General features: G+C 37.2%; 1 protein-coding gene across 2 annotated transcripts in view; it reads left to right on the top strand.

The window, feature by feature from the left end:
- mon2 (Mon2 homolog, regulator of endosome-to-Golgi trafficking) overlaps window positions 1–18,653 on the top strand; it is a 35,334-nt gene extending 16,681 nt beyond the window's left edge. Inside the window, exons 18-29 of one of the 2 annotated variants that reach the window (XM_019056050.2) lie at window positions 3,533–3,654; window positions 4,253–4,384; window positions 5,006–5,140; window positions 5,535–5,761; window positions 6,880–7,039; window positions 8,790–8,918; window positions 11,505–11,633; window positions 12,232–12,416; window positions 13,063–13,253; window positions 13,720–13,957; window positions 15,081–15,154; window positions 16,178–18,653. In XM_019056050.2, the coding sequence (XP_018911595.2) occupies window positions 3,533–3,654; window positions 4,253–4,384; window positions 5,006–5,140; window positions 5,535–5,761; window positions 6,880–7,039; window positions 8,790–8,918; window positions 11,505–11,633; window positions 12,232–12,416; window positions 13,063–13,253; window positions 13,720–13,957; window positions 15,081–15,154; window positions 16,178–16,338 (1,883 nt within the window). In that variant the 3' untranslated portion in view covers window positions 16,339–18,653. Of the gene's footprint in view, window positions 1–3,532; window positions 3,655–4,252; window positions 4,385–5,005; window positions 5,141–5,534; window positions 5,762–6,879; window positions 7,040–8,789; window positions 8,919–11,504; window positions 11,634–12,231; window positions 12,417–13,062; window positions 13,254–13,719; window positions 13,958–15,074; window positions 15,155–16,177 lie in introns of both variants that reach the window. The other variant, XM_019056049.2, reaches the window with a different exon arrangement.
- The last annotated feature ends 220 nt before the right edge of the window (window positions 18,654–18,873 follow it).

Raw genomic sequence — 18,873 nt, 5'->3', positions numbered from 1 at the left:
CAATTAAATTAACATAAAAATTTCGTAAAAAGTATTGGAAATTACGAACAAATGTATTTACGTAAAAACTGTATTAAAAAGAAAGTTAATTTTAATTAAGAAAAATAATCTTGGTAAATCAATTTCTCACGTAAATTTGACTCAAAATTCATTTAAAAAACAGGGCCGGATTTACCTACTTGCCGCCCATGGGCCGGATTTACCTACTTGCTGCCTATGGGCCACCTGTATTTTGCCGCCCCCTTCTCATTCGTTTCGAAACATCAATAAAAAACAACTTAATCGGCCCGAAACAGTAACAGAGAAACAACTTAAAACGGGACTAAGGACGCAAATAATAAAAAGAAACACATAAAATATAATAAGAAACCCGGGACGTTTCGCAGGGATCACACCCGCATTTTCAACCGGCAAAACAAGAAAAATTAAAAGAAAGGACACTATGCCCCTCACTACTAGCAAAAGTTCGCACGGAACTTTGCGTGAAAGTTAAGTTCCGTAAACCTATCTACATATGTGTGAACAAGGCCTTCCATTTGTAAGAAATGAAGGTAAAAATTATGCAAGAACAAACATAAATGTGGTTTAATAATTTTAACTTCCGCCGCCGCGCCGCGCTGACCGCATTGTGTTTGGCGCAATGCGTGAAGTATTCCTACAGTCTTGTAGGCGCTATGCGTTTCACGCCGACCGCCGCACAGTGGATTGAGTCAATTAGAGGGGTCGGACATGAAATTTTTGACAAGAACTGCAAATGTTGATGTTTATTTCATCACATTTTAAAGTTCAAGGGGTGATACTGGAAGAAAATATCACGAGAAAACCAGTGGAACAGCTTGCAGAACATTAGATTCTTGTATAAACGGAGTTATGAGCGTTTTAAGTTCCCAAATTTTTTCCGACCTCTCTCATTGACTCGATTCACCGTGCGCCGCGCTGAGGGCTTCTCCTTTCTATCTCAAGGTCTCATCATCACTGCTGCACCGCTCCATGCCAAATTGCGTGTTTAGTTTCTCTCTTAACTTGACTAATTAAAGGTGCTGTCTCTTGTGTCACCGAAAGACGCTTTCTCGTTTGTAATTTTTTTTTTCTGAATCCGATTTTTTTTAAACCTACATTTTAAAAAAATGCAAAATTTGCCGCCCCCTGCGTTAAGAAATGAGAGAGAGATGCTGTACTCGATTATCTAATGCATCTGACGAGTTTTTCAATTCAAAAAGGAACGTATTACACTCCACAAATAAATCACGTTTGAAGCGCAAACCGGAAAAAACACGATTTGTCAAAAGTATTCATTAAGTATTGCACTTTCCACAGAAGCATATTGCACAAAAATGTCACTGTAACGACTTCCGGATATGGTTGCGACCAACTTAAGGCTCAAAATTTTGATTTGTTTGCTCCCTAAAAAAAATGGTCCATCTCTGTAACAGTGCTCACCAAAACTGACGATCCTAGGGTCACAGACTGTCGTGGTCCCGGAGACATTTTTCAGGGTTGAAATCCTTCCTCTTATTTAATTGTTTTTTAAATAAACTTAGGCTAGGACACTATCCCTAAATAACAAACAGACCAATTTGGCTCCAATGCCTCGAGCTCTGCACGTGTAAACTTGAGTTTTTTGTTTTTATTACTCTCGCTTTTTATTACTTTCGTCGGTCTGCTCAGGGCCGAAGGGGGCCCTCCCTCCCCCCTTCCTCCTCTTACAGTCACGCTCCGGCGTGGCTGCAGCCGTTTGCGCCGCGTCATTTTTGTGGGAACATTGATCAGCGTTTCGAGCCTTAAGGCTCAGTTCGGGTGCGATATTCTATCGTCTACGCGCCCAACCCCCCCCCCCCCCTCCCCCCCCCCTCCCAAAGACGCTCCGCGCCACCAGACTATCGATATTTTAGACCAAAATATTGTATCGATATTTCAACGTTGATATATCGTCCGTATCCATACATTTATCTCCAGAAATATCGAATCGATTTTTCTTTCTTTCTCCTGCTGAGTTGTGTATTTTACACATCGAAAAATCGGAAATTATGGTCAATTTTTCATAGTTCGAATTTCGGATTTCGCTGGCCAGGTTGTACAGACCTACGTCACAGGGTAAACAAACCTCAAGATGCAAATACCTCCTTTTTTTCTCTATGAAGGTATAGGACTTTTCGCGTGGCTGCTCGACGGTTTGTTAATCTGTGAAGGTTAAGCTACATTCACGCGTCGCAAGCAACCTGGCGCGTCTGCTTCTTGCTACTGCGAGCGCGCCTTCATTTCCTCCTGCACACAACAAGGACAACCGCGATGATAAAGAATTCCATTCGGCGAAATCGAGCCGAGAGCAGGCACCACGAGTATATACATATGGGTTATTTTAGTGATGGGTGGGATTTTATTTAAAATTCCTATGAATCCTAGGTATAGTATTTACTTTAGTAAACAATTATCATTTATTCCATCACTTCTTCGGATTATTTATTTTTAATCAATCTATATTCATGTGAAGTGTAGCTCATCTGCATTTTTCTTTCCCTGGAACCTAAATGTATATTATGAGTTTGAATCCATCAGAAACTAAGTCAGTCAAAATCAAATTTAACTACAAATACGAAGTGAAAACGATTTGTATTTCGCAAATCAAAGTGATAGTTAAAGCAACCAAACTGTGTCAGAAATGTTCCCAAATTACTAGGTAAGGCTTTTATCAGCTCATCATCTGATCCAATAATTTTAATTGTGGCATTTCATTCGGCATGTCGCCGCACGACTTCTATGATACTCAAAGTCTCACATATATAATTTGAAAGGGGGGTCTGGGGGGGCGGCGCCCCCTCAGCAGGTAGCTTTTGCTACTTGTTTTTTCATCTATTGTTGTATTGATGGTGTCTCTGGTTGTCCCCAAAATTAAGGCTCAAACTCTCAACTTAACAAGGTTTATAAGCACTCAGCAGATGGGGAGAAAAGAATCCAGTTAATTTTATTTTGGATTTTTTCACATGAATTTGTTTTACTTAACATTGAAATGATGAATCTGCAAGATCTGAGGATGTTTCATGTACCTCTATGTTTGAGAGCTTGAAAATAAGTCCCTCTAACAAAACTTTCAACGATACCCTGTTAAGTTTAGTAAAAGTGGATAATTATAACGTGAATCAAAACTCGTTCCAAAAATTGCAAAATTCATCCATCGTACCAGAGCAAAGGTGAGCATAATTAAATGGTAGGCCGACTAAATTAGTCAGTAATTCTAATTATTTATCTATTTCACTGGGGAAGCCTAATAAAGTCCGGAATCTTGTCCTTGAAATCTGGATAAACCTTGACGCAAATGTCAAGTGAAAATGGTACAGGTGAGAATGGTAGAGATGGGAAAATTCTATCAAATATAGTAGGTAAATAATGTGTCAAAATTGAGTCTATGAAATTAATCTTCAATGTTAATAACCGAGTTTAACCAAAAAAATAATTTCAACTGAACAGTACCATTTTAAGTGTCAAATTTGAATGTGCGCTCAGTTTTTAAGTTCTGCATCTTTTTATCCCACAGGTAAACTTTGTGTTGATCCGCGTCCTGCCGTACGGAAATCAGCCGGACAAACCTTATTTTCCACAATTTACGCCCACGGTGCTTTACTGAACCATGCAACATGGCACTCGGTGTTGTGGCAGGTTAGACACTTGACTTTACATTTTCAACGGAACCTCTCTTATATGTGGCTGGTGACTTGCCTGTGACTTTGATGCATTTACCTGCATAAGGGATGTAAAAAAACACTCATATGCAATAGCTTAGGATTCCTAACATGTGACCTAAAGTTACTGTGGGTAAAAAAAATTTTCATACGCCACCAGGTAAACCTGTTTGCAGATGATAAAACATAATGCTTGCGGTTATGGAAAATTTTGTTGATGTTTTCAATGTCATTTTTGCGCAATAGAACCATTAATCACATTTATGCCCTCTTCCCCACACGTTACTGAGCAGAGTTTCTAGCATCAGGATTTTCCCTATTCTTGCAGGATTTGAGGTAAATCAGGATTGAGAAAATCAGTCTAAAATCAGGATTTGAGAAAAGTCGGTCGTCTGATCGGATTTTTTTATCAAGCTATTTTTGTGAAGTTACATTTGCCTAATTTTTCTCCGCAAACAATCAGGATTTAGCCGTCGAAAATCGGGAAAAATCAGAATTTCCTAGAATGAAAAAAAGCTAGACCCCCTGTTGAGGCCGTATACTTGAATTCTTATTTTCTGTGAAACTTGTTTCAGGTTTTGTTTCCTCTGCTTGACCAAGTGCGAAATCTATCAAATTCTGCCAGCAGTGAAAAAGTGGACACAGGTGGAAATATCCTCATCCATCACAGCAGGAATACGGCGCAAAAGCAGTGGGCAGAAACTCAAGTATGTTTTTAGTCATTTTGATTGTTTTGCTGGAATTCTCATCCAAATTTTAAAAAAAACTGAATTTTATATATTATTTTTGTCACTCAAATTTTGGTAAAGTTCATGTAAAGTAAGTTGACTGATTCACAGAATGTGACCAAAGATCTCCTGTCTTCCGATTTTGCAAGTAAATGCAAAAATCAATGTGAAGAAACGTCGTTATCATTGTGCAAAATTACCTATTTTATTTGACTCGAATTCTATTATTTTTAGATTATGATAAAAAATAAAATACTCTTGATGTGTATTAAATTTACATCATTGAGTTAATTCTGTGCTTCTTTCTTTCCTTCAGCAGAAGCGTTATTTTGAAAGGGGGGGGGGGGGAATATAAAACGAAAATGAAAAACCGTAATACAGTAATTGCGGGCTGACCATTAAAATTGATGGACAAAGCAATAGACAAAGAAGAAAAAAAGAAAATGCAGCAATTCTTTGATGGAAGCGGGTGGTTGCAATGGGCAAAGGAGGTCAGTGAATGTCAATTATGGACGAACCAGCAGCAACCCATGAGAGACCCTATTTTTAATTTACTTTTTTTTTTTCAAAACCATAATTTAATCTTTGTAATTTTTTCAGGTACTAACTTTATCCGGTGTGGCCAAAGTGTTCAACACGAAAATGAACGTTCTAGAATCATTAGGCGGCTTTTCCCGAGCATGGTCTCTCTTATTAGAATTTGTCGAAAACGCTGCTGTTAGCAAAAACAATGAGGTAAAATTTTTAAATTTATGCCTTTGAGGTGGTTCCTCTACATATGACTGTCCATGAGAGAAGGAATCTAATCGACAAAAGCTCATAATTAAAATAAAAATAAAATTAATAAGATAACACAAATAGATAACACAGATAACAGAAACACATAAGATAACACAAAACACAAAAACACAGCGTCTCACAAACATCACAGCACAAAAAGCACACAAGAAAGTCTAACCAAACCGAAGTCACAATGGTTTGTACTGCATAAGATGTGGGTATGAGAAGAAGCTCTTGTGAATTCTTCTAAGTGAAATAGCACAAAAATTTAATTCCAAATTTAAGATTCATTTCCTAATGCAAATTTCTTTATTTAAATGTCTAATTTTTTATTCTTTCTTTTTGGCAGGTTTCTCTTGCTGCGCTGAGGTCTCTCCAGGAAATTCTCTACCTGAATAACTCAGATGTAACTGACGAGAAATGTGAATCAAATAATCTAATGTGGGATGTTGCATGGAAAATTTGGCTGTCAATAGCTGTGCAAACACTATCGGACCCTGAGTATCTGCCAACTCAACAGTTTCTCGCAGCGTTAATACAGATTTTCCCCGGGATTTTCCAGCAGATCCATTCTAGGTAAGTCTTTCAGTTTGTTTGTCAGCTCTATCATTTGGACTACATTTTGCAATCAGGAATTACAATTTCTGACTCACGAACTGATTGCAGATAGATGCACAAGTCGTATAGGCAGCAAGTTGGAGATGTAGCAAATGTACGTGAAAATTCAGAAAACTGGAAATCTCAGTATAAAGGGAAAAAACTCATTCGAGCACAATTTTACCTCAAAGAGAAAGGCTGTTTGGTGTAATACTAGTCCTGACACTAGTTACGACACTAGTTGCAACTCGAGTTTCTAGCTCCTCTGGAAAACTACTTATGTGCATAGGGAAACCAATGGCATTTATGTTTTTTTCAAAATCGACAGTAAGTTAGAAATTGAAGTTCCTTATTGCGAAATGAAGTCCTTTTACGAGTTGTGACTATCAGTATAAGAAAATTACATTAAGTTGGAGAACTTTCACACCTTGCATTCTGACTTTCATACAGCTTAAGGAAGATTCTAAGCCCAAGTTTTCTTAAACAGGTCCTGTTTTTAGATTTTAAAGAGGGAGGAATACTTACTCATTGAAATTCTCTTGTATTTTGAAGTTTACATTGCTTATCTGACGTTTGATGTTACCACCAAATTTTCTCAGACATACAGAACCCTTCCCAAGCTGATTGAAAGTATGAACAGCTTTATGTTTCCAAACCACGTTCCTCACGACCCTCTTGCTCCTAGCTCTTGAATTTTCTCTTCACTATACTGCCATGCCAAGGAAAAACGACACATAAGCCATCAGGTGTTGCCTAATTTCTCTCGATAAAACACAAATTTCCTGGAAAATATTTTTATAAATATTATTTATTATTATTTTAAAAATATTCCTCTAAATATTTTTTGTCGAATTTTTCAGATAATTTTATTCGCAACTTCACCGAATGTGTCTGAAAATTTTAAGGAAAAATGATCATAACACTCCTCAAAAGTTAACATTTTATCGATGAAAATTTGGCAACTCTTGAAAGTCCATGCGGCGTTCTTCCTTGGCGCGGCAGTATACTTCGGTCCTCTATTCTTATTATCTTTGATTTTTTTAATTTTATCCAGATTCGATTTTTCGTTTCCTAATTTGTGTTTTTTTTTTCCTCAGGTTTTCGAGTTCCGATTTAGAGAAGCTCTGTGATATTCTAGAAAAAGCAGTGACAACCCATACATTTAATGATGTCTCGCCATTCTCGATACCACCGTCAGAGACAGCCCTTTCACAGTTGCAAGAGGGCGTTCTCAACGTTATGCAACTCTTACAAAAAGTGCGTTTCGAACATTTTCATCAGCTTCAAGCTCTTTACACCTCTATTTATAGCTCTTCATGTATGTGAAGGGATATGGATCTTAGAGTACCTTTATAGACAGAGTATGGCCAATTCTGTGCCGGTTTTTCATTGGTTGTGAGAAAATAGGCTGACACAATGTTCTTACAGCCGTAAATAAACAAACAAGATGGCTGTTGAGTCTGTGGTGAGCATCTGTCGCGAGCGGTTGCGTCACTGCTGGCTCATAGTAGTGGAGCCATTTTTGATAGGCCTGAATCCTTTCCTTTTTTCTTTCCTTAATTTCAGTTCTTCGTCTTCTTTTCTCCGCAATCCTTTAGTTTTTCTTCCCAACGTCTGCGCTCTTTATCCTTCCTTCAACCGTTTATTCCTCCTGGGCCTGTCTGCGGTCTCCACTAACAGCCAGATGATCAAGACTGTGATGGCAATGCTCAAAGGGACGTGATCAATATTTTTTGGAGATCATCCAACCCAGAACAGAATTTTAGTGGACTACAATCGAGCCAATCATTGGTTCAAAGTTAACAGTTTAAGCGGGAAATGATCAGTATTGTGATCCCAACGTTTTGAAAATGGCTGTTTTTCCCAAAGAGGAATTAGGCCAATGTCTTGGGGAGACCCAAGACAAACAATATAAACCATAAACCAAGATGGCTGTTATCAGCAAGCAAGTTTGAGGTTATGCACAGTATACAACAGTAAGTTGAGAAATGGAGATGTTGCATGTGTGAGGAATTTGCGATTGACTATTGATTCTTATTGATTATTGATTCTCATGTAAAAGTTTGCGAGAAACACGATGGCGCCACTGGTTGTCTCTGAAATCAACTCCCAAGCTCAAAAAAAGCTCTCAAGTTGAGGCCAAAATGGAGGGGATATCCCACGCTGCTCTGAGAGTCCACCTCTACATCAAGACAAACTCTCCATGTAAAGATAAGGAGCAAATACATTGACAGGGCTGCCACTTTATTTGGGGACTCTAAAACTGAAAACACGGCATCACTGCTAATGTATTTGCTCCCTATCTTTGCATGGAGAGTTTGTCTTGATGTAGACGTGAACTCTCAGGATAGCGTGGGATATCCCCTCCATTTTGGCCTCAACTTGAGAGCTGTTTTTGAGCTTGGGAGTTGTTTTCAGAGAAAACCAGTGACACCATCGTGTCTCTCGCGAACTTTTACATAAGAATCAACAGTCAAATCGCAAATTCCTCACACATGCAACATCTCCATTGAAATTTTTGTCAAATTTTAACTCCTTATCAATGTTACGGTGAGTCGGCGTCTTGTTTGTTTATTTACATTTGTAAGAGCATCATGAAGCCTAAAAACTCGTTGACCAATCAAAAAGCGACTCAGTTTTCCTGTAGTACAAAGATACAAATGGCCATACTTACTGTCAATAATGGTACTCTTGTGGATCGCAGGTGACCTTTTTCAAAAATCTGGAGGGAAATTTCATCCCCACTTTTCCCCTAAAAGTTGATCCTAGATACCATCCACATTTTGCATTGTAGTCCATTTAGCGATATACTGAACAATATCTGAGTGCGCTGCTGTTTAAATAGACACAGTGGCAATCTGCAGACACATGAAGTTTTGAAAAATCTTTTTTTCTTTGCTGAAGCATAATGATGGACTGTACAGTGCTTAAAATTCCAGTCTTAGATAAGTCCCTGTAATGAAGAGAGTTCAAATTAAAGTCTAATTTCTGTCATTCCTGTTAACAGGAGGTTCTCAGTAGTCCAAGTAACATGGAGAAAATGATATGTCCAGTATTCAAGCAATTACTATCCCTCACGAAGTACGTTTTTCAACCAATCAAGGCTGAAAAACAGGAAGGAAAACCTCTCAATCAAGTAAGTTTTTATTTAAATCCACCTCCAATTGGATAATTACTGCATCGTGCAGTAAGAAAAAACTCCATGGTTAAAGTTGCCAAAACCCACATAGGCCATAGCCATTGTTAACCCCCCAAACCCCACCCCCACACATATTAATAACACTCTCCCCCCCTCCCCCATAAATCCAATCCCTTTCTTTTATTTCAAATTCCCACACCTTCCCCCCAAACCACTTTCCAAAAAAACATATATCAACTAACCAAACACTATACCCTCTCCTCCTCCATCCCTAAACTTCTCATTCCCCACAACCTTTTTCCCTTTCCCCCCCTCAAAAAACCTCTCCCCCCCCCACCTTAAAACCAAAATACTTCTCTACCCTAACTCATACAACTCATCCCCAATTTTTCTTTTACCCCAAATTAAAAACCCAAACTCCCCTACCCCCCAATCATTCTCCCCCCAACTTTTCAAAATTTTTTAAATTCAAAAATTCTAAAAAAAACCCCCCAAAACCCCATTTTTAACATTACCTACTCTAAAATCTCAATCCCATCAATTCAAAACTCACAACCCAACCCACTTAACCCCCATCCCCCCCACCCCCACCCCCTTTCAAACATTTCCCCCCCATCCCTACATATAACCCACTCCCACAAATCCCCCACTATAAATTTCACCATCCCCTAATACTAAACACAACCCACTCACTCAACTTACCCTTCCCCATAATCACCAACATTTGACCCACCTACTACAAATCCCTCATAATTTTTCTTTACTCCAAAACACCTCATAACCCCTTTCACCCAACTAAACTATCCAATTAATTCTATTCCATTAACACACAACTTCCCACCCCCAAACCCCACCCCCCCAACAGACCAAAAACAATATATCAAACCCTAAATCCCCATCACACAATTCAACCACCTCCCTATAACCCTTTTTATATTGCTTAAAATATACACCCCAAAAAACCACATGAATACTTAAAAATTCCTTTAATATCTTAAAAACTTTATAGATACACCCTCATTATTCACACCTAACCCCATTGGAATATATGTATTAAAACTCCCCCCACCCCCACTGCATCAACCTAGTCCCGTCAGACATACACCTTTCATGATGCGCACCTTCAATCTGAAATACGCTTACAAATTAACTTCCTCTTAATACCATAAATAGCTGTCTACAGTGATTTACACCCACATTTCTATAGCATCAGATATCACGTCCATTATCCTTGAAAGGATGTCGCATCAGCCTAAATGCACAAAAGTCTACACCAACCAAAAAATATTTCTTATTGCGCATTTGTTTAGGATTCAAACATGAACAACCGTAAAGCCGGGCAAAAATCCAGGTAAAAAATTGTAAAAAATGATATAAAACCCCAAAAAAACCCGTTTTAAATTGCTTTGATGCCAATTTTCATGGCAGAAAATGGAAAGCACGCAAAAAATTACATAAGTTGGAGGTGAAAGTTGCCGATATAATAACATTCCTCTCGCAACAATTCACGTGAAACGTAATTTTATCGCCTTTTTATTCGTTTCTGAGGAGAATTCGACCCTCCGCCCAAGCGGGTAGCATTTCAAGTTCCCGATAATATCAACAGGGTCGACCTAGAGCGTATCATATGTGAATATGGTAGTGCTACAAGCTTGGGCTGTACCCGAAACATGGCTATTTTCAAAATTTCTGAGTGAACACATACTTATGGGTCAGTTTTTCCTAGAGAAATCCGCTGTTGAGTGTTAGTTGGTCATTGTGTTCCTATGTAATTTTTTGCGTAGAAATCAAATCTGTGGTCGTTTGGCTGAAAATCTCTGACTTAAAGCATGAAAACCGCAGAAAATTGGTAAAAAAACGCGAAAAATCGCGAAAAAACCCCCCAAAATCCCCCCTAATTTTGCTCCAGTGCCAATTTTGACGGCGGAAATGGAAAGAACGCAAAATTTTACCCCTGGCACCCAATTTTCATCTGTATACGAGCGAAATTGACGGCGCTACAAAATTAAAACCGATTTTGCGCTTAAAAATTCGGGGGGCCCCTGCCCCCGAATATTGGGCCGATCGGCCTGAAACTTGGCATGCTTTCTCTTGACACTTATACGTAACGAATCACAGCAAAAAAAGTCCCGGATTAGGTGGGGCCGGAAATGGCCCAAATCGCCACCCCTCCTTTACACAGAATATTCTACTGACATAGAAAAATATGAAGGAAGGTTTCAAGAAAATTCGTTGACTAGTTTTCTAGAGTAACTAAATGAAAAATGGCAGGAAGTCTGCAACGTCGCGAACGGAGAGGATCAGACCATGTGAAATGCAGTTAGGCGGATGCCGGTTGAATCTACCTGATAGCTTATAAACTGCTAGAGGAGAAATCATTAAAAGAGTATGTAAGATTATTTTATAAAAACAGATAGGATTTCCAAAATTGAATTTTTTTTATTCCTTAATAAGTGTTTTGAAGAATAAAGGTTCTTTTTTTGTTTTAGTTATTAAGAACTTTGATCCTATTTACTCTCCATCGCTGAAAATGACCTGTGTGTTTTTATATCACCACCTCAATTGGAATTTTTTATTTTCTAGAGTGATCCTGCCTCCATAAGCTGCGCAACTTTTGGTGAGAAAGCCATTGCAATGGTCGTCAACTTATATGAACAGACAGCGCACGAAAAACCTGTAATCAACGGACAAATTCTTATGATGATTATTCAGGTAATTTTTGTTGTTTTACACTGATATTCAGCCTCTTTATAGTTATTTAAGATTTTTCACTCAAACAATCAGAAATAAAACAGAGGATCAGTGCGAATTGACTTTTGCAGCCATTTTGTCAGTTATTTTCACATTCTGCGTGACTGAGTACAACTTTGATCGCTAATATCGCAGAATTTCTATCGAATCTAACACAGTCTACTCTCCACAAAATCCTTTAAATTTAATTTGCTACCTAACAATCTCAAGAAAGTGGCAAGGTACAAAATTTAGGCAAATACTCCAGTATACTTGATGATGAAAGAAGGCACACATTTGTACTTTGAGTTCATTTTCTATTTTGCTCCACCAGTCTACAGTTCGCAAACTGTTTTGAAGGTTGTAAACTCCCAATGACATATCAATAGCTAAAGTGAAAAAATAAATACCCTCTTAGGATTTTTTCAGATTCTATGACAATGTTCAATTTTTATGTAGAGAAAACAAACCTAAGGATCTTGAAATTATCTGTGAATATTGCTGAATGAGTGATGAAAACTATTTTTGTATCTTCTTCTCTGTATCATCAATATTTATATCTGAAATGTTTGTCTATCAGGTTTTCCACGCACCCTTACAGAGGAGGTACGACCGGTCCTACATCTGTGTATGGAAGCTCGCAGTGTCAAGTTTGTTACAAGTACTGGCAACAGGAATACCACTCGCGCGAAAGCATTATTCAGAATTTGAGTCCATGTGGTCGGAACTGGCAACTGCACTTAACATTTTGCTTTTCCCTGAAAGGTATTTAAACCGTGAAACTTTCACTCTACTTCATACTTACATTGAGCCGAGAAATGCCAAACTTGAACAACTTTTATCGTGCACATTTTCAGAATCTCTTGTTGTGCACTATCTTTCGAATAAAAAACCGAGCAATGTTAGATTTTACGAATTTCTGTTTTTGAGCATCATTGAGTAGATATGATTTTCTACATTGGACCTTTTGAAAAGGAATCTATCTAAAAATGTCTTTAAAAATTATGGTTCTTCTTGACCTCTGGTTCCTCTTGGTTCTGTTTCATGGAGGCTAAATTTTGGGTGATTTTATGCCTCATCTGTTTATTTTTATTGAAATTAGAAAAAGAAGCAGAATTGATTTCATGCATTTTTGCTCCTCAAAATCGGCTAATTATTAAGCAACCCATTCCCATGATTTACCCATGATTTTATTTTTTTTTCCAGTTCTATATTTTTCACTCATTACAAATAGTAACTTGTCACCAAATCCAGAAGTCCAAAAGATGTCCCTAGATTCCAAAAGGTTTTATTCAATCCCAATGATTAAGGTCATAACCTAGTTTTTATCAAATTGTCTTCAAACAGAGATTCAAACACTTTACCCCATTTTGACACTTTTTTGACATTATTTATTTTCTGTGTTTGTTAGCGGCCACCCCTCAGAGTTGACGTCGGACGAAATCATCGAGGATGAGGCAGTCGATTGCCAGATTATAGATTTACTCAAAGACGAGGTCTTGTCGCATTCTGTCAGCATACCAAGGGAATTCATTCTTAAAGTTGTGATAATTTTAAACAAAGGTTCTATTTTGTCTGCGCAGCCTATACCGTCCTTGTCAGGTTAGTATGAAACCTCACTATTCAGAAATATATCTATCAGGTAACGTTCAAAACTGAAACTCCAAGAATTCATGGTGTATTTTAGGCTTACCATTCTGTTTCAATGGATAAAAAATCCTCCGGAAAATTTTAGACAAGTTCTTATTGGATCACAATGGATCATTAGACAGGGTACATAATTACTGTTTTTTCTGTTGGTGTCATGAAAAGTCATAACCAGTTTTTTGTAACAAGTATGTATCATCAGCAGAGAGCGGTATTCATTAAAATTTTTCAAAACAGAAAACTGCAACTGCTCCATGAAGGATGTAAAAAGTATTGAAAAAGTAATACCAAAATTAATTACCTCCATGACTAAAAAATTAAAAGCCTAGACAAAGTCCGCCTTTATCTTTGAATAAACTTATCCTGCAGTGATAAGATTTAAAATAATATAATACTCCAAACTTATTTGATTTAATGACAGGCTCAGGCGCAGAGTCGAATTTACGGGAAGAATTCGCCAAGATGTGCTTCGAAACTCTTCTCCAGTTCTCGCTTCTCGACGGACTGAACGGAGAAGGTCTTGAAGGACTGAAAGGACTCCAGGATGAAAACGGTCTTGCAGGAAGATTGGCTGTCACTGCTCTTCTTTTCAGATTCCAAGAAGTTTTGAAACAATACGTTCAAGATGAGAGCCGTAGCGGGAAATGCCCACTCTCCAGGTGATGTAAATTTATTAATTAGTCTCGCAACATCACATAATATGATTTTCCTTTTGAAAATTAGCAAATTGTATTTTCAGCTGCCTTGATACATTTATGGTATCTGTATTTGTATCGAGTGATAAATGAATGGCACTACATTGCGAGTTTAAAAAAACTCATGTGGAATAGTTCTGAACTCCTAACATATTTCCGATAGAAAAGCACACGGAAAAAAATGGATTGCTGATTTAACAATTCAATTGTAAAAAAAGTGACTGCCATGTTTCAAATGTACATTTTACCAAAGTGGAAAATTAATTCAACCACAGAGGTGCTTAAAGCAGCACTTTTTTGTTGGAAAAAATACATTAAAACATTGCAGTCACTTTTTTTAACTACAAAATTGTTGAATCAGCAATTTAATTTTTTCTTTGATTTGAATACAGAGGAGAAAGAGGACGAGTAGAAGACTTCCCTCTTCCCTTCTCTTAGTTCTCTTTTAATTTTCCTTTGTCTCCTTTTTCCTCTTTCTGCCTCATCTCTTTTTTCTCTCCTTTGTTCTTACTTTCTCTCTCTTTTCCTGTTTCTTGTTTGTTCTTACCTTTTCTACTTTTCTCTTTCTTCCAATAATGTATACTTTCCTAACTGACATAAGTTAGGAGTCCTGGATTTTTGCATGTAAGACTTTCAAAATTCTCAGTTTCAGTAAAATTGGTTTATTTAATACTCTCCACATCTGAACCAGACGCATGTAAGCGGGGTATTGGGGAATCTTTCGTTCAAACTCTACAGAAAATTGGAAACACAGCATCTTAGATATTCAAGATGGTAGCTTTAGGCTGTTATAACGTTTTTTCTTCGAAATTTCTGCATATAGATGTTTTGGGTCAATGTTGGATGAACAGGAATCACTTCTAGTAGAATGGACCTATTGTCCTCTACAAAAATGATTGTAACAACTAACCCGTTTCAATTGTTTAGTTATCTTTGATCTGTGTCATCAAAATCTTAGAGGCACTGTAGAAAGCACAGTTGAAACTATTTTCAGTTTTTCCAAGTCCAAGCGACTTGCTGGCTATTGTTTCTCATCTTTCAAATGAGCCAAAATTTTAATTTATTTTGCAAATTATTTCAGATACAGGTTGTCAGAAATATCGTTTGTCCTCAAGGCCATAACTACTCTAATAGTATCCTTGAAGAAAACTCCTGAAAAAGGTATGTTTAAAAATCTCCTTGTCATATAATTAACAGTGCTGTATCATTAGAAGGTCCTTTTTGGAGGATGCAGGGTGTTTACCCCTACATAAATTGTTAATCCACTGGAAAAATAAGGATTTTGAGTGGTCAATACAGAAGCAATGAAAATATGAAGATTTTCCCTGAAAAATTCAAGATTTATGAAGTTTGCAGGACGAACTTCGAGAGAAGCCCTCTAGAGCAGGCAATGGAGGTGTTGCATGTGTGAGGAATTTGCGATTTGACTATTGATTCTTATGCAAAAGTTCGCGAGAAACACGATGGTGCCACTGGTTTTCTCTGAAATCAACTCCCAAGCTCAAAAACAGCTCTCAAGTTGAGGCCAAAATGGAGGGTATATCCCACACTATCCTGAGAGTTCACATCTACATCAAGACAAACTCTCCATGTAAAGATAGGGAGCAAATACATTAGCAGGGTTGCCGCGTTTTCAGTTTTAAAGTCCCCAAATAAAGTGGCAGCCCTGTCAATGTATTTGCCCCTCATCTTTACATGGAGAGTTTGTCTTGATGTAGAGATGGACTCTCAGAACAGCATGGTATATCCCCTCCATTTTGGCCTCAACTTGAGAGCTTTTTTTGAGCTTGGGAGTTGATTTCAGAGATAACCAGTGGCACCATTGTGTTTCTCGGGAACTTTTACATGAGAATCAATAGTCAAATCGCAAATTCCTCACACATACAACATCTCCATCTCTCAACTTACTGTTGTATTTCATTGCAGCATTTCTTGAAACAACATTTACGTGTAATCTTGATGAGATAGCATATTTTGCGGTGCTTCATTTTTTCCAGTCTACTGCTTCATTTTGATTTACAACCCAATCTTATGGAAATTTCCCCCTAAAAAATTCCTCTGTATGCTTGAAATTCCTTCTTCCTGCAGGAGGTCTTATTTCATACGTTTTCCAGCCAGCTCCCTGTATTAAAGTGTTTTTTTACTGTTAATGTTTTGGTCAATCAAATTATTTTTCTTTTTCAGTCAATCGCTCTGTATGGGACCAACTTATCAGTCTGTATCCTTTCCTGGTTGACTGCATGGGAACCAGTTCAGCGCAAGTGTCCGACTCGCTGCGCAACGCTCTTCTACAGTACCACGATTTACTCCAGCCACCACTCAGCTCACTATCCAACGGTAAATAAGTGCGTTGAAGCTCTTCAAAAAGTAAGACCTGCATTTATCCTCACCTTGAAAGATGTCCATACACCCTTTGATATCAGTTAATGGTGTAAATCTGCTCAACTCGATTTCAAACTGTCTTTCTCTAAGATGTTCTCTCCTACTACGCGTTTGCCCTTTGCCCCTTGAAATTTTATGGTGCTCAAAGGACTCTCAGGTGAGCTAAATGTCCTGTTGGTGGAAGAATAAAGTTTATCTAGAGTTGCTTTTCTGATAGTAATTGCTTCAAGGTTGAGCGTCCATCAAAAAGGGACTTTAAAAATCAGAGGCAACTTTCGTTCGATCCAAAAATCAAAATGTGAGTTTTGGGCGGAAATCTGTAGTATCCTGGAGGCGAAGTTGCCAGCGCTTTAGGTCAGTATTGTTGTAATTGTAAATTACATTCTGATCAGACAGTTTTAAGCCCTCAACTTGGCAAATTAAAGTAGTTTTTTCTAAGAATCATGTTTTTATAGCTCCGAACTTCAAACTATCATAACTTTAACTTAATGCCAGGTTTATTTATTTCTTTATTTTTTTCTGTTCAAATTATTGTAGAACGCCCCCCTGAACAGTGCTACCAATTTTTCAGTTTTGAGTTAATCAGCAACAAGGCTCCTTTTTCAGTGCACAGTTGCAATTATTATCATCACAAATGGACGTATTTCTTGCTGATTCAGTATCGGGATCATTTTAACTCTCTTTATGAAGAGGGGAAAAAACATGTCGTGAAAGTTGCCAAATTGATTTAAAAAATCTGAGTGCAAATTTAGGTTTAGAACCCATCGTAGATATATTTTTTTGTAAATTAAGAACTTACAGGTCCATCGAGACTGGAAAATGTTGGTCTCGACGATTTCTCTTGTTTACTTTTGGGAGATTCTACCTTTGAAAAAATGCGCTATCAGACAAAAGTATGAATCGAAGCACCCTGTTATATACCTAATCCTTTCAGAATGATACAATGAAAGCAATACTTTATAATGGGATGTTTGGGAAATAAATCCTAAGTAAGATATGAACATGGACACTTAATGGAAATGGAACATAGATCATTCAAATGGGGCCATTTATATCGCTTAGCATTTAACAAATGCTAATTGAAGTGCATCTTGTGATAGGGAACCAATATTTTCGGCTTATTTTGGAAACATCATACGTTTCCTTAGCTTCCCGATGCAGATAGTTGCTTTTTTGGGTGAGGGAGAATTAGTGGTTCCACTCTTGCAAATATTTATCTTCTTTCAGAGTGAATTTCCAAAGTCTCCGTCGTGTGAATCTTTTTCTGCTTAAAATTTTGAAGAGACTTCATTTAATGAATTGCTATAATTTGTACCTTGTCAAGTGCCTCTAACTGGAAAAGAAACGAGAGTAAAATTTTGGAATTGAGTTCCCCGTTTTTCTATTTCCATCATTGATCCATTCCCTGCAACTGAATTATCATGAATGAGGAGTTTTTCCCTTTTCCCCATAAATAATTTTTTAAGATTAAATTATGTTTAATTTTTTTAGACTTACTTACATGATCCTCAAGTCGTAGTTCTGACATTTTTCATTTTTTTATAGGCACCTGTGCATGAAACGGCAATTTTGTATTTTATCGTGTACAAAGCTTGAATTTCTTTGCTCTCAAGTCTGATTTGTTCTAAACTGTAAACTAAATCATGTGATATTCTTACAAAGTGTTTTTATATGTACATATATATATATTTATATTCTAGGGAAGTTGGCAGATCTTTGCCTCCCCAGAAAATCTTTAGTTAACAACTCTGCAATTTCAACGTTTTTTAATGCCTCAAGGGTTCAGCGTCTTTAAATCTGATCTTTTGTATCAATGTTTTTTATTTATTTTATTTTTATTTCAAATCAGTTCAAATCCATCAATACTTAGATGCTAGCTAAGAACGATATTGAAAAACACAGGAACCTCAGATGAAATTCTTGAAATCAGGAGTTACTAATGTCACAATTTTCTGTCTTGTTGGTAATTTTTCCCTCAAAGGCTTGTAATAAATTTGTTTCACATTAAAAAAACATTTGACTTTTTCATGTATCTTCATTCAATCGTGCAATAAACGAACTGATCACTATTTTACTGAGATGTTCTTGCTCAGTATCATCAGGTACTTTGAACCATGTTTTTTTTTTTCATTTCAAATGGATTATTGTTTTACATCTAATTTAATGAATCATAGTTGAGTTTCCGTCAAATTTCAAGTTACATTCCTTGTGTTTTATCTAGCTTGTTATTATTTTGTTTGTTTTAATAAAAATAAATAAAAAAATTTGATCTCTCTCAGTTTTTCCGTAAAGCTAGAATTCCTCACCATAATATTTTTCTCATTGTTCAGCCCGAAAATCTTGAAAGTAGGAGCAATCAATTCTCGACTGAAAATTACATGGGACTATATGGTCATCTCCAAATTTTTCCCCCGAGATAAAATATTTTTAAATAGGTCTTGGACCAAGAGTCTGTCCTCTACCAGATCAAAGTTATAAATATCAAAACAACTCTTTTA

The sequence above is a fragment of the Bemisia tabaci genome, chromosome 9 (genome assembly GCF_918797505.1).
Source record: "Bemisia tabaci chromosome 9, PGI_BMITA_v3".
In the NCBI taxonomy this organism is placed as follows: Eukaryota; Metazoa; Arthropoda; class Insecta; order Hemiptera; family Aleyrodidae; genus Bemisia; species Bemisia tabaci.
This window is presented reverse-complemented; position numbering and strand designations above follow the sequence as displayed.